Source organism: Oncorhynchus masou, chromosome 11, assembly GCF_036934945.1.
Source record: "Oncorhynchus masou masou isolate Uvic2021 chromosome 11, UVic_Omas_1.1, whole genome shotgun sequence".
Taxonomy (NCBI): Eukaryota; Metazoa; Chordata; class Actinopteri; order Salmoniformes; family Salmonidae; genus Oncorhynchus; species Oncorhynchus masou.
Genome location: NC_088222.1, coordinates 11,392,042 through 11,407,774, shown reverse-complemented (window position 1 = coordinate 11,407,774; position 15,733 = coordinate 11,392,042). Strand labels below are relative to the sequence as shown.

The following is a 15,733-nucleotide window of genomic DNA, read 5'->3' as shown; positions in this document are numbered from 1 at the left end:
TCAGTTAAGAACAAATTCTTATTTACAGTGATGGGCCTACCGGGGAACAGTAGGTTAACTGCCTTGTTCAGGGGCAGAACGACAGATTTTTACCTTGTCAGCTCAGGGATTCAATTTAGCAACCTTTCGGATAGTGGCCCAATGCTCTAACCACGAGGCTTCCTGCCGCCTCTACACTCTAACCACGAGGCTACCTGCCGCCTCTACACTCTAACCACGAGGCTACCTGCCGCCTCTACACTCTAACCACGAGGCTACCTGCCGCCTCTACACTCTAACCACTAGACTACCTGCCGTCTCTACATTCTAACCACGAGGCTACCTGCCGCCCTTACACTCTAACCACGAGACTACCTGCCGTCTCTACATTCTAACCACGAGGCTACCTGCTGTCTCTACACTCTAACCACGAGGCTACCTGCCGCCCCTACACTCTAACCACTAGACTACCTGCCGCCTCTACACTCTAACCACTAGACTACCTGCCGTCTCTACATTCTAACCACTAGACTACCTGCCGTCTCTACACTCTAACCACTAGACTACCTGCCGCCCCTACACTCTAACCACTAGACTACCTGCCGTCTCTACATTCTAACCACGAGGCTACCTGCCGCCCCTGTCATGTCTATGTTAAACATTAGATACATATGATACATGGTGATCATCATTTTAGTGGCGCAGCGGTCTAAGGCACTACAGACACCCTGGTTCGAATCCAGGCTGTATCACAACCGGGCATGATTGGGAGTCCCATAGGGTGGTACACAATTGGCCCAGCGTCGTCCGGGCTTGGCCGGTGTAGGCCTGTCATTGTAAATAAGAATTTGTTCTTAACGGACTTGCCTAGTTAAATAAAGGCTAAAAAAAAATGTCATAATTGAATAGATAGTGAATGAAGAGAAGAGGGGAAGTTAAGCGAGGACCAGCTACTGAAGTCAGTTGAAGTGTTTCGATGGTGGCTGTGAGTCACTCCTTTATGAATCAGACAGTTTTGGGGTTTCCTGCATGACTTTGACCAGACCGCACAGAGAGAACGTCCCCTATTTCTTCTATAGTACACTACTTTTGACTTGACCTTTTCCAAAAACAGTCAACTATATAGGGAATAGGGTGAAATTTGGGACAGGCCTAACGTCCCAGGGACTTCACCGCTGGGTCTGCTCTCTGGACTGGGTCTATCTGGGTAGGATGACATGGTTAGGGAGGCAGCCCCCTGCGAGGCTAGCTGGGTAGGATGACATGGTTAGGGAGGCAGCTTCCCGCGAGGCTAGCTGGGTAGGATGACATGGTTAGGGAGGCAGCTTCCTGCGAGGCTAGCTGGGTAGGATGACATGGTTAGGGAGGCAGCGTCCTGCGAGGCTAGCTGGGTAGGATGACATGGTTAGGGAGGCAGCTTCCCGCGCGGCTAGCTGGGTAGGATGACATGGTTAGGGAGGCAGCTTCCTGCGAGGCTAGCTGGGTAGGATGACATGGTTAGGGAGGCAGCCCCCTGCGAGGCTAGCTGGGTAGGATGACATGGTTAGGGAGGCAGCTTCCTGCGAGGCTAGCTGGGTAGGATGACATGGTTAGGGAGGCAGCGTCCTGCGAGGCTAGCTGGGTAGGATGACATGGTTAGGGAGGCAGCTTCCTGCGAGGCTAGCTGGGTAGGATGACATGGTTAGGGAGGCAGCTTCCCGCGAGGCTAGCTGGGTAGGATGACATGGTTAGGGAGGCAGCTTCCCGCGAGGCAAGCTGGGTAGGATGACATGGTTAGGGAGGCAGCTTCCTGCGAGGCTAGCTGGGTAGGATGACATGGTTAGGGAGGCAGCTTCCCGCGAGGCTAGCTGGGTAGGATGACATGGTTAGGGAGGCAGCTTCCCGCGAGGCTAGCTGGGTAGGATGACATGGTTAGGGAGGCAGCTTCCCTCTGGGTAGGATGACATGGTTAGGGAGGCAGCTTCCTGCGAGGCTAGCTGGGTAGGATGACATGGTTAGGGAGGCAGCTTCCTGCGAGGCTAGCTGGGTAGGATGACATGGTTAGGGAGGCAGCTTTCTGCGAGGCTAGCTGGGTAGGATGACATGGTTAGGGAGGCAGCTTCCTGCGAGGCTAGCTGGGTAGGATGACATGGTTAGGGAGGCAGCTTCCTGCGAGGCTAGCTGGGTAGGATGACATGGTTAGGGAGGCAGCTTCCTGCGAGGCTTCACTAATGTCTACTACACTTCAACTGGTCTTTTTGGAGTGCTGCACACACACACACACAACACACACACACACAACACACACACACACACACACACACACACACACACACACACACACACACACACACACACACACACACACTCCAGTCTCTCCTCTGGTCGTGGTGAGGTGGAAAGAAGAAAGAGAGATGGAGGAAGACAGAAAGAGAGAGAGGGGGGAAAGGAAGACACCGAGAGAGGGAGGGATATGGAGTTAGAGAGGGAGGAAAGGAAGACACCGAGAGAGGGAGGGATATGGAGTGAGAGAAGGAGGAAAGGAAAACAGAGAGAAGGAGGAAAAGCCCAGGGCAGAGTTCCGCCTAGAGCAGAGAAGGAGAAAATATCTTTCATTGAACAGTGGGAAAGAAAGGAGAGGAAGGCATGTGCAGCTGGGATTCTTGGAGGTTTCAGTCTAAGACAATAGAGACTAGAGAGAGGACAGATATTAACAGGACAATGGAGTGGAGTGTGGCTGAGGAGAGGAGTCAGACTATATAGAACTAGAGGAGAGGAGTCAGACTATATAGAACTAGAGGAGAGGAGTCAGACTATATAGAACTAGAGGAGAGGTGTCAGACTATATAGAACTAGAGGAGAGGAGTCAGACTATATAGAACTAGAGGAGAGGAGTCAGACTATATAGAACTAGAGGAGAGGAGTCAGACTATATAGAACTAGAGGAGAGGAGTCAGACTATATAGAACTAGAGGAGAGGAGTCAGACTATATAGAACTAGAGGAGAGGAGTCAGACTATATATAGAACTAGAGGAGAGGAGTCAGACTATATAGAACTAGAGGAGAAGAGTCAGACTATATATAGAACTAGAGGAGAGGAGTCAGACTATGTAGAACTAGAGGAGAGGAGTCAGACTATGTAGAACTAGAGGAGAGGAGTCAGACTATATAGAACTAGAGGAGAGGAGTCAGACTATATAGAACTAGAGGAGAGGAGTCAGACTATATAGAACTAGAGGAGAGGAGTCAGACTATATAGAACTAGAGGAGAGGAGTCAGACTATATAGAACTAGAGGAGAGGAGTCAGACTATATATAGAACTAGAGGAGAGGAGTCAGACTATATATAGAACTAGAGGAGAGGAGTCAGACTATATAGAACTAGAGTAGAGGAGTCAGACTATATAGAACTAGAGTAGAGGAGTCAGACTATATAGAACTAGAGGAGAGGAGTCAGACTATATAGAACTAGAGGAGAGGAGTCAGACTATATAGAACTAGAGGAGAGGAGTCAGACTATATAGAACAAGAGGAGAGGAGTCAGACTATATATAGAACTAGAGGAGAGGAGTCAGACTATATAGAACTAGAGGAGAAGAGTCAGACTATATATAGAACTAGAGGAGAGGAGTCAGACTATATATAGAACTAGAGGAGAGGAGTCAGACTATATGTAGAACTAGAGGAGAGGAGTCAGACAATATAGAACTAGAGGAGAGGAGTCAGACTATATATAGAACTAGAGGAGAGGAGTCAGACTATATAGAACTAGAGGAGAGGAGTCAGACTATATAGAACTAGAGGAGAGGAGTCAGACTATATAGAACTAGAGGAGAGGAGTCAGACTATATAGAACTAGAGGAGAGGAGTCAGACTATATGGAACTAGAGGAGAGGAGTCAGACTATATAGAACTAGAGGAGAGGAGTCAGACTATATAGAACTAGAGGAGAGGAGTCAGACTATATAGAACTAGAGGAGAGGAGTCAGACTATATAGAACTAGAGGAGAGGAGTCAGACTATATAGAACTAGAGGAGAGGAGTCAGACTATATGGAACTAGAGGAGAGGAGTCAGACTATATAGAACTAGAGGAGAGGAGTCAGACTATATAGAACTAGAGGAGAGGAGTCAGACTATATAGAACTAGAGGAGAGGAGTCAGACTATATAGAACTAGAGGAGAGGAGTCAGACTATATAGAACTAGAGGAGAGGAGTCAGACTATATAGAACTAGAGGAGAGGAGTCAGACTATATAGAACTAGAGGAGAGGAGTCAGACTATATAGAACTAGAGGAGAGGAGTCAGACTATATAGAACTAGAGGAGAGGAGTCAGACTATATAGAACTAGAGGAGAGGAGTCAGACTATATGTAGAACTAGAGGAGAGGAGTCAGACTATATAGAACTAGAGGAGAGGAGTCAGACTATATAGAACTAGAGCAGAGGAGTCAGACTATATAGAACTAAAGGAGAGGAGTCAGACTATATAGAACTAGAGGAGAGGAGTCAGACTATATAGAACTAGAGGAGAGGAGTCAGACTATATAGAACTAGAGGAGAGGAGTCAGACTATATAGAACTAGAGGAGAGGAGTCAGACTATATAGAACTAGAGGAGAGGAGTCAGACTATATAGAACTAGAGGAGAGGAGTCAGACTATATAGAACTAGAGGAGAGGAGTCAGACTATATAGAACTAGAGGAGAGGAGTCAGACTATATAGAACTAGAGGAGATGCTGACTGACGGCTCCCTTGGCTCAGAGGGAATTCCCCTGTCTGTCTGTCTGTCTGTCTGTCTGTCTGTCTGTCTGTCTGTCTGTCTGTCTGTCTGTCTGTCTGTCTGTCGGGCATCTGTCCACTCCAGTCCTTGTGTGTGTGTGTCCACTATAGCTCTTTTCAATCCTCTGGCTCCTCACCACAGCGTTCCACTGGCCACATTATCATGCTAACTAACACCTCTGACTCCTCACCACAGCGTTCCACTGGCCACATTACCATGCTAACTAACACCTCTGACTCCTCACCACAGTGTTCCACTGGCCACATTATCATGCTAACTAACACCTCTGACTCCTCACCACACTGGCCACATTACCATGCTAACGAACACCTCTGACTTCTCACCACAGCGTTCCACTGGCCACATTATCATGCTAACTAACACCTCTGACTCCTCACCACACTGGCCACATTACCATGCTAACGAACACCTCTGACTTCTCACCACAGCGTTCCACTGGCCACATTACCATGCTAACTAACACCTCTGACTCCTCACCACACTGGCCACATTACCATGCTAACTAACACCTCTGACTTCTCACCACAGCGTTCCACTGGCCACATTACCATGCTAACGAACACCTCTGACTCCTCACCACAGCTTTCCACTGGCCACATTATCATGCTAACTAACACCTCTGACTTCTCACCACAGCGTTCCACTGGCCACATTACCATGCTAACTAACACCTCTGACTCCTCACCACACTGGCCACATTACCATGCTAACTAACACCTCTGACTCCTCACCACAGTGTTCCACTGGCCACATTACCAAATGGATTACATGGTGGTCGGGTCTTCGTAGGAAGCTCTGCCTCGTCACCCACAATAGGTGGAATACCCCAGGGTTCCTGTCCCACTACACCTGCAGATATAACACATAGTATATATTATTGATGATGACAGGCATAGCTGTGTAGTAGAAAGAGGTTTTTCTCTGCCTGCCCTTGGGTTCTATAGTGTGTGTAATGTCTACTTTGACTCCCCTGGGGTTAAGAGCATGATCTTGTACGGCCCTTGTAAGTGTCTTTGCAGAACCAGTAGAACCAAGTACCGAACACGTAGAACAAGGACAAGGATCCATTCGAGGGACAGACAGACACACAGACAATCAATCCTTACTGGACCCAGAGCTGGTCGTTCGCTGGTCAAGTTCAATAGACGGACTGACTGAATGACTGCCACTGAATGACTGCCACTGAATGAATGCCACTGAATGACTGCCACTGAATGACTGCCACTGAATGACTGCCACTGAATGAATGCCACTGAATGACTGCCACTGAATGAATGCCACTGAATGACTGCCACTGAATGACTGCCACTGAATGAATGCCACTGAATGAATGCCACTGAATGACTGCCACTGAATGACTGCCACTGAATGAATGCCACTGAATGACTGCCACTGAATGAATGCCACTGAATGAATGCCACTGAATGAATGCCACTGAATGACTGCCACGTCATGGGCACTACAGATCCGAGTGTGTGTGGACACTTAGCCAACAGGACATGTGGTTAACTAATCACTTCATATTAATACGAGTCAGTAATAAGGGGTTAGTAGTTCATTGACGTTTCCAATGTCTGAAGTTTATGACTATATTATATAATCATTCAGCTATAAAAACACCAAGGAGAGTCAGACTTATGTTTCAGTCTCTGTTGCTGAATGCGTAAATCTGAACAAGAGAGCGTGAGAGAGAGACGAGAGAGGGGGGGGGTTCTTTATGGAACAGAAATCAGATGTATGTGTCAGTGTGTCTCTCCACGGTCATTATCAGAGCTGCCGTGGTAATACCTAGTTTGTTTTAGCTCACTGGGAAATGAGTCATACAGTGTTTGAAGCTGCTGCCTACCTCTCTCTCTCTCCCCTCTCTCTCTTTTTGTCTCTGTCTCTCCCTCTTCCCCCCTCCATCTCTCTCCCCTCTCTCTCTGTCTTTCTCTCTCTGCCCCCCTCCATCTCTCTCTCTCCCTCTTCCCCCCTCCATCTCTCTCTCCCCCCTCTCTCTCTTTTTGTCTCCCTCCCTCTTCCCCCCTCCATCTCTCTCTTTTTGTCTCTCTCTCCCTCTTCCCCCCTCCATCTATCTCTCTCTCCCCTCTCTCTTCCCCCTCCATCTCTCTCTCTCTCCCTCCCTCTGTCTCTCTCTCTTTTCCCCCCTCCATCTTCCTCCTCCATCCCCCCTCTCTCTCTCTCTCTCTTTCTCTCTCTCTCTCTCTCTTCCCCCATCATCTCTCTCTCCCCCCTCTCTCTCTTTTTGTCTCTCTCTCTTCCCCCTCCACCTTTCTCTCCCTCCTCTCTCTTTTTGTCTCTCTCTTCCCCCATCATGTCTCTCTCTCTCCCCCCTCGCTCTCTTTTTGTCTCTCTCTCTTCCCCCCTCTACCTCTCTCTCTCCCTCCTCTCTCTCTGTCTTTCTCTCTCTGCCCCCCTCCATCTCTCTCTCTCCCCTCTCTCTGTCTTTCTCTCTCTTCACCCCTCCATCTTGCTCTCTCTCCCCCCTCTCTCTCTTCCCCTCCATCTCTCCCCCCCTCTCTCTCTCTCTCCCCCTCTCTTTCTTTTGTCTCTCTCTCTTCCCCCCTCCACCTCTCTCTCTCCCTCCTCTCTCTCTTTTTGTCTCTCTCTCTTCCCCCTCCATCTCCCTCTCTCTCCTTCCCCTCTCTCTCTTTGTCTCTCTCTCTCCCCATCCATCTCTCTCTTCATCCCCCTCTCTCTCATTTTGTCTCTCTCTCTTTCCCCTCCATCTCTCTCTCCCTCCCCCTCTCTCTTTTTTTTCTCTCCCCCCTCCTCCCTCTCTCCCTCCCTCTCTCTTTTTTTCTCTCTCCCCCCTCAATCTTCTCTCTCTCTCCTCTCTCTCTCTCTCTCTCTCTCTCTCTCTCCCTCTCCTCCCTCTCCTCTCTCTCCTCTCTCTCTCTCTCTCTCTCCCTCCCCTCTCTCTCTCTCTCTCTCTCTCTCGCTCTCACTCCCTCCTCTCGCTCTCTGCCTCTTTCTCTCTGCCTCTCTTTCTCTCTCTCTCCCCCCTCTCTCTCTCTGTCTCTCTCTTTCTCTCTGATACTTACTTGCACTTTTAAACTTCCTCCATATTTAATGTTTATTTCTGTTTTACACCGCCCCCCCCTCTCTTTCTCCATCACTCTCTGACTGAGTCTTCCAGATCTTGGTTCTGGATGAGCTCCACCTCAGGCCTGTGGTCAGTGAACCGTGCCCAGGAAACCAGGCCTGCCTCCTGGACAGCCATGAAAGAGAGGCAGGCTGTTTCACCATGGCCCTGCATCTCTTTAGGTTGACCACAGTACCGGGGCTGGTCTAGCCTAGGCGTGAACTAGCCTGGTCACAGATATGTTGGTGCTGTCTTTCCAACTACTGGTCATTCATGAGTTGGCAAGACAGCACAAACAGATCTGGAACCAGGCTAGAATCCTGTCTCTAATTTGTAGGCAGTAATGCTAGCAGTCTTGCATTGCCTAATGGGGCTGTGCTCTGCTCTGCTCGCAGGCTTTGGTGATGGAAGGTGTAGGACAGAGTCCGTTGACATATATAGAATGGAATGCATCATTACTGAATACCAGTCAGCCAGCCAGTCAGCTAGACACTGAGACACAGCCCAGCCAGCCAGCCAGCCAGTCAGTCAGTCAGCTAGACACTGAGACACAGCCCAGCCAGCAGGCCAGTCAGTCAGTCAGCTAGACACCGAGACACAGCCCAGCCAGCAGGCCAGTCAGTCAGTCAGCTAGACACTGAGACACAGCCCAGCCAGCAGGCCAGTCAGTCAGTCAGCTAGACACTGAGACACAGCCCAGCCAGCAGGCCAGTCAGTCAATCAGCTAGACACTGAGACACAGCCCAGCCAGCAGGCCAGTCAGTCAGTCAGCTAGACACTGAGACACAGCCCAGCCAGCAGGCCAGTCAGTCAGTCAGCTAGACACTGAGACACAGCCCAGCCAGCAGGCCAGTCAGTCAGCCAGTCAGAGACAGCATAGCCAGCGATAGTCAGTTCATCTCCTTCCCTCCCCTAGCTCCCTGGTGTTTTAACAGAGTCCTTCTGATCCTAGAGAGGCTGAGACTGGAAAAGCTTCATGACTGGATCTGATGTGACAGTAGTAGTCGTCTTATAGAGGAGTAATAATACAACATAGAGGAGTTATAATACTACACAGAAGAGTTATAAACACTACATAGAGGAGTTATAATACTGCATAGAGGAGTTATAATACTGCATAAATGAGTTATAATACTACATAGAGGAGTTATAATACTACATAGAGTTATAATACTAGATAGAGGAGTTATAATACTACATAGAGTTATAATACTACATAGAGTTATAATACTACATAGAGGAGTTATTTACACGACATAGAGGTGTTATAATACTACATAGAGGAGTTATTTACACGACATAGAGGAGTTATAATACTACATAGAGGAGTTATAATACTGCATAAAGGAGTTATAATACTACATAGAGGCGTTATAATACTACATAGAGTTATAATACTAGATAGAGGAGTTATAATACTATATAGAGTTATAATACTACATAGAGTTATAATACTACATAGAGGAGTTATTTACACGACATAGAGGAGTTATAATACTACATAGATGAGTTATAATACTACATAGAGGAGTTATAATACTACATAGAGGAGTTATAATACTACATAGAGGAGTTATAATACTACATAGAGGAGTTATAATACTACATAGAGGAGTTATAATACTACGTAGAGGAGTTATAATACTACGTAGAGGAGTTATTTACACGACATAGAGGAGTTATAATACTACATAGAGGAGTTATAATACTACATAGAGGAGGTATAATACTACATAGAGGAGTTATATACACTACATAGAGGAGTTATAGTACTACATAGAGGGAGTTATATACACTACATAGAGGAGTTCTAATACTACATAGAGGAGTTATAATACTACATAGTGGAGTATAATACATAGAGGAGTTATAATACTACGTAGAGGAGTTATAATACTACGTAGAGGAGTTATTTACACGACATAGAGGAGTTATAATACTACATAGAGGAGTTATAATACTACATAGAGGAGGTATAATACTACATAGAGGAGTTATATACACTACATAGAGGAGTTATAGTACTACATAGAGGGAGTTATATACACTACATAGTGGAGTAATATACTACATAGAGGAGTTATAATACTACATAGAGTTATAATACTATATAGAGTTATAATACTATATAGAGGTGTTATAATACTACATAGATGTATAAATCTACATAGAGGAGTTATAATACTACATAGAGGAGTTATAATACTACATAGAGTTATAATACTATATAGAGGAGTTATAATACTACATAGAGGAGTTATAATACTACATAGAGTTATAATACTATATAGAGGTGTTATAATACTACCTAGAGTTATAATACTACATAGAGTTATAATACTATATAGAGGTGTTATAATACTACCTAGAGTTATAATACTACATAGAGGAGTTATAAACACTACATAGAAGATCAATTACACATATCCCTTGCTGCTACGTCTCCTATTGGTGGCATCACTATTAGATCACTTGGGGTTTATCCCAGCAGGGACAGGGGGGTTCATCTCAGCAGGGACAGGGGGGTTCATCTCAGCAGGGACAGGGGGGTTCATCTCAGCAGGGACAGGGGGGTTCATCTCAGCAGGGACAAGGGGTTCATCTCAGCAGGGACAGGGGGAGACCAACGGAGACCGGGGAGAGAGAGTTTCCTCTGTCAGCTAGCATGCCATTAAGAAAATTTACTGTACACAGTTTTCAAGGCTGGGGCTATTTCCTGTCTCACTCATTGTTTTGGGGTTGATGTAGTGCATCCTGCTAACCTGTATATTCCTATTAGAGACTAGCTCTGATACACTCCCTGTCTCCCACATGACACACTATTCCATATGTAGTGCACTAGTTTTGACCAGGGCCTATAGGGAGTCCCATAGGGCTCCAGTCGAAGGTAGTCTATTTATAGGGAATAGGGTGCCATTTTGGGATGGAACCAGGCTCTGGTATGTAAAGTAGTGTTAGGATACAATGGAGTCAGACATGTTTTTTAGGGCAAAGCCTCTTTTCCCTCCAAGCCAGTCATGTATTTATTCTGGGCCTCCCTCTGAGACATTTAGAGAGAAGGAAAAGAAGGAAAACGTGATTGCGTTGGAAGGGTTGGTTGGTTTTCCGGGGTTGGGACTGGGAGAAGTAGCAGAGCAGGGGCACTGCTGTGTGTTTTATGTGGTGTGTTGAGACCTGCCAGGTCCTGCTGTCAGCCAGCAACTCTCTCTACCTCTCTCTCTCCATCTCTCTCTCCCTCCACCAAAATGGCCGCTCTAGTTGTCTCTCTGAGGAGAGACTGCTGAGGATTATGGGATTAGTCGTGGTTTGTGTTGGAGGCCTGCCCCTTCAGTTCTCAGGACTGGTCGTACTCTCTGTTAGAGGGCTGTTAAGACGTGATGTGTGGCTATACTTCTGTCTGGGCTCTGTGCAGGCCAGTCAAGTCCTTCTACATCGATCTCGACAAATCATTTCTGTATGGACCTCGCTTTGTGCACGGGGGGCATTCTCATGCTGAAACAGGGAAGGGCCTTCCCCAAACTGTTCCCACAAAGCGTTACGATTTCCGTTCCCTGGAACTAAGGGTAGGCCCAGTAAGGCCATTCTACTGGCAATGTTTGTCTATGGAGATTGCATGGCAGTGTGCTCGATTTTACACACCTGTCAGCAATTGGTGTGGCTGAAATCCACTCATTTGAAGGGGTGTCCACATACTGCTGTAAATATAATGTAGGTAGTGAGTTAGCAGTAGTGTCTGTGGATCTGTGAGGTTAGTGCTCCTGGCTAGCTGTTTGAACTGACTGAAAGACTCCCAGACCTCAGTGGTCCAGTGGGTCTTCATTTAGCCTGTGTGATTGACAGCTCTCACAGCTGCTCTCTTCTCAAACTGTGGTTGGTCTCTCATTCTAACACACTGTATTTTACCTCTGTCTCCCTCGCCTTCTCTCACACTCCCTCCTTCTTTCTGTTCAGATTCTCCAGACTCGGGGCCTTCATCCACAGAGACTGGAGGAACTACCTACTCGGCCCCTGTGGGGCTCTCAGGTAAGACGCAAGGCCATGGTTTTAATTTATCTCTCTCACTCTTTCTGTTGCTCTCTCTTTCTGTCTCCCACCCTCCCTCTGTCATGATGCTCTGGCTAGCTAGAGGGGCCCCCACCCTCTCTCTGTCATGATGCTCTGGCTAGCTGGAGGGGCCCCCACCCTCCCTCTGTCATGATGCTCTGGCTAGCTGGAGGGGCCACCACCCTCCCTCTGTCATGATGCTCTGGCTAGCTGGAGGGGCCCCCACCCCCCCTCTGTCATGATGCTCTGCCTAGCTGGAGGGGCCCCCATCCTCCCTCTGTCATGATGCTCTGGCTAGCTGGAGGGGCCACCACCCTCCCTCTGTCATGATGCTCTGGCTAGCTAGAGGGGCCCCCACCCTCCCTCTGTCATGATGCTCTGGCTAGCTGGAGGGGCCCCCCACCCTCCCTCTGTCATGATGCTCTGGCTAGCTGGAGGGGCCCCCACCCTCCCTCTGTCATGATGCTCTGGCTAGCTGGAGGGGCCCCCACCCTCCCTCTGTCATGATGCTCAGGCTAGCTGGAGGGGCCCCCACCCTCCCTCTGTCATGATGCTCTGGCTAGCTGGAGGGGCCCCCACCCTCACTCTGTCATGATGCTCTGGCTAGCTGGAGGGGCCCCCACCCTCCCTTGGTCATGATCTCTGGCCTCTTTTTCCCCTCTTAGCTGTAATAAAGGAAGGAAGGCATGTTCCTAGAGGTCCACATGAATTCCTCCTCTTCTCCTCTCCTTCTGTTTCCTATCTGTGCTGTTTGATGTAATCCAAACAGAAAACGTTGTTTGCTTCAGGGAGCACCGGCTAGTTTGTGTGTGTATGTGTGTGTGTGTTTGCGCTTTTCGTGGTTTTGCCTTGGATGAGGATCTGAGCTAAGACGTTTCCACGTGTTTCTTGTGAGGCGGTAATCATGTCATCATAGATCATCATGGCCAAGCCATCTAAAGCTGGACGAAGCCCTGTCATTACTGTGCCCTCCAAGGGAACATGAACACAAACATGCTGTAAAGGCTGTCTGTTAGATGGTTGGTAAAGGCTGTCTGTTAGATGGTTGGTAAAGGTTGTCTGTTAGATGGTTGGTAAAGGCTGTCTGTTAGATGGTTGGTAAAGGTTGGTAAAGGCTGTCTGTTAGATGGTTGGTAAAGGCTGTCTGTTAGATGGTTGGTAAAGGTTGTCTGTTAGATGGTTGGTAAAGGCTGTCTGTTAGATGGTTGGTAAAGGTTGGTAAAGGCTGTCTGTTAGATGGTTGGTAAAGGCTGTCTGTTAGATGGTTGGTAAAGGCTGTCTGTTAGATGGTTGGTAAAGGCTGTCTGTTAGATGGTTGGTAAAGGCTGTCTGTTAGATGGTTGGTAAAGGCTGTCTGTTAGATGGTTGGTAAAGGCCGTCAGATGGTTGGTAAAGGCTGTCTGTTAGATGGTTGGTAAAGGCCGTCAGATGGTTGGTAAAGACTGTCTGTTAGATGGTTGGTAAAGGCTGTCTGTTAGATGGTTGGTAAGGGCTGTCTGTTAGATGGTTGGTAAAGGCTGTCTGTTAGATGGTTGGTAAGGGCTGTCTGTTAGATGGTTGGTAAAGGCTGTCTGTTAGATGGTTGGTAAAGGCTGTCTGTTAGATGGTTGGTAAAGGCCGTCAGATGGTTGGTAAAGGTTGTCAGTTAGATGGTTGGTAAAGGCCGTCCGATGGTTGGTAAAGGTTGTCTGTTAGATGGTTGGTAAAGGCTGTCTGTTAGATGGTTGGTAAAGGCTGTCTGTTAGATGGTTGGTAAGGGCTGTCTGTTAGATGGTTGGTAAGGGCTGTCTGTTAGATGGTTGGTAAAGGCTGTCTGTTAGATGGTTGGTAAAGGCTGTCTGTTAGATGGTTGGTAAAGGCCGTCAGATGGTTGGTAAAGGTTGTCAGTTAGATGGTTGGTAAAGGCCGTCAGATGGTTGGTAAAGGTTGTCTGTTAGATGGTTGGTAAAGGCTGTCTGTTAGATGGTTGGTAAAGGCTGTCTGTTAGATGGTTGGTAAGGGCTGTCTGTTAGATGGTTGGTAAAGGCTGTCTGTTAGATGGTTGGTAAAGGCTGTCTGTTAGATGGTTGGTAAAGGCTGTCTGTTAGATGGTTGGTAAAGGCTGTCTGTTAGATGGTTGGTAAAGGCTGTCTGTTAGATGGTTGGTAAAGGCTGTCTGTTAGATGGTTGGTAAAGGTTGTCTGTTAGATGGTTGGTAAAGGCTGTCTGTTAGATGGTTGGTAAAGGCTGTCTGTTAGATGGTTGGTATGGTTGGTAAAGGTTGTCTGTTAGATGGTTGGTAAAGGCTGTCTGTTAGATGGTTGGTAAAGGCTGTCTGTTAGATGGTTGGTAAAGGCTGTCTGTTAGATGGTTGGTAAAGGCTGTCTGTTAGATGGTTGGTAAAGGCTGTCTGTTAGATGGTTGGTAAAGGCTGTCTGTTAGATGGTTGGTAAAGGCTGTCTGTTAGATGGTTGGTAAAGGCTGTCTGTTAGATGGTTGGTAAAGGCTGTCTGTTAGATGGTTGGTAAAGGCTGTCTGTTAGATGGTTGGTAAAGGCTGTCTGTTAGATGGTTGGTAAAGGCTGTCTGTTAGATGGTTGGTAAAGGTTGTCTGTTAGATGGTTGGTAAAGGTTGGTAAAGGCTGTCTGTTAGATGGTTGGTAAAGGCTGTCTGTTAGATGGTTGGTAAAGGCTGTCTGTTAGATGGTTGGTAAAGGCTGTCTGTTAGATGGTTGGTAAAGGTTGTCTGTTAGATGGTTGGTAAAGGTTGTCTGTTAGATGGTTGGTAAAGGTTGGTAAAGGCTGTCTGTTAGATGGTTGGTAAAGGCTGTCTGTTAGATGGTTGGTAAAGGCTGTCTGTTAGATGGTTGGTAAAGGCTGTCTGTTAGATGGTTGGTAAAGGCTGTCTGTTAGATGGTTGGTAAGGGCTGTCTGTTAGATGGTTGGTAAAGGCTGTCTGTTAGATGGTTGGTAAAGGCTGTCTGTTAGATGGTTGGTAAAGGCTGTCTGTTAGATGGTTGGTAAAGGCTGTCTGTTAGATGGTTGGTAAAGGCTGTCTGTTAGATGGTTGGTAAGGGCTGTCTGTTAGATGGTTGGTAAAGGCTGTCTGTTAGATGGTTGGTAAAGGCTGTCTGTTAGATGGTTGGTAAAGGCTGTCTGTTAGATGGTTGGTAAGGGCTGTCTGTTAGATGGTTGGTAAAGGCTGTCTGTTAGATGGTTGGTAAAGGCTGTCTGTTAGATGGTTGGTAAAGGCTGTCTGTTAGATGGTTGGTAAAGGCTGTCTGTTAGATGGTTGGTAAAGGCTGTCTGTTAGATGGTTGGTAAAGGCTGTCTGTTAGATGGTTGGTAAAGGTTGTCTGTTAGATGGTTGGTAAAGGTTGGTAAAGGCTGTCTGTTAGATGGTTGGTAAAGGCTGTCTGTTAGATGGTTGGTAAAGGCTGTCTGTTAGATGGTTGGTAAAGGCTGTCTGTTAGATGGTTGGTAAAGGCTGTCTGTTAGATGGTTGGTAAAGGCTGTCTGTTAGATGGTTGGTAAGGGCTGTCTGTTAGATGGTTGGTAAAGGCTGTCTGTTAGATGGTTGGTAAAGGCTGTCTGTTAGATGGTTGGTAAAGGCTGTCTGTTAGATGGTTGGTAAAGGCTGTCTGTTAAATGGTTGGTAAGGGCTGTCTGATAGATGGTTGGTATAATTTTACTGTCTGTTAGATGGTTGGTAAGGGCTGTCTGTTAGATGGTTGGTAAGGGCTGTCTGTTAGATGGTTGGTAAAGGCTGTCTGTTAGATGGTTGGTAAAGGCTGTCTGTTAGATGGTTGGTAAAGGCTGTCTGTTAGATGGTTGGTAAAGGCTGTCTGTTAGATGGTTGGTAA

General features: G+C 47.2%; 1 protein-coding gene across 1 annotated transcript in view; it reads left to right on the top strand.

The window, feature by feature from the left end:
* Positions 1 to 15,733, top strand: part of smad7 (SMAD family member 7) — a 53,446-nt gene that overhangs the window by 4,516 nt on the left and 33,197 nt on the right. The window contains exon 3 of the mRNA XM_064977383.1: positions 11,800 to 11,871. Coding sequence (XP_064833455.1) covers positions 11,800 to 11,871 — 72 coding nt within the window. The remainder of the gene's footprint in view (positions 1 to 11,799; positions 11,872 to 15,733) is intronic.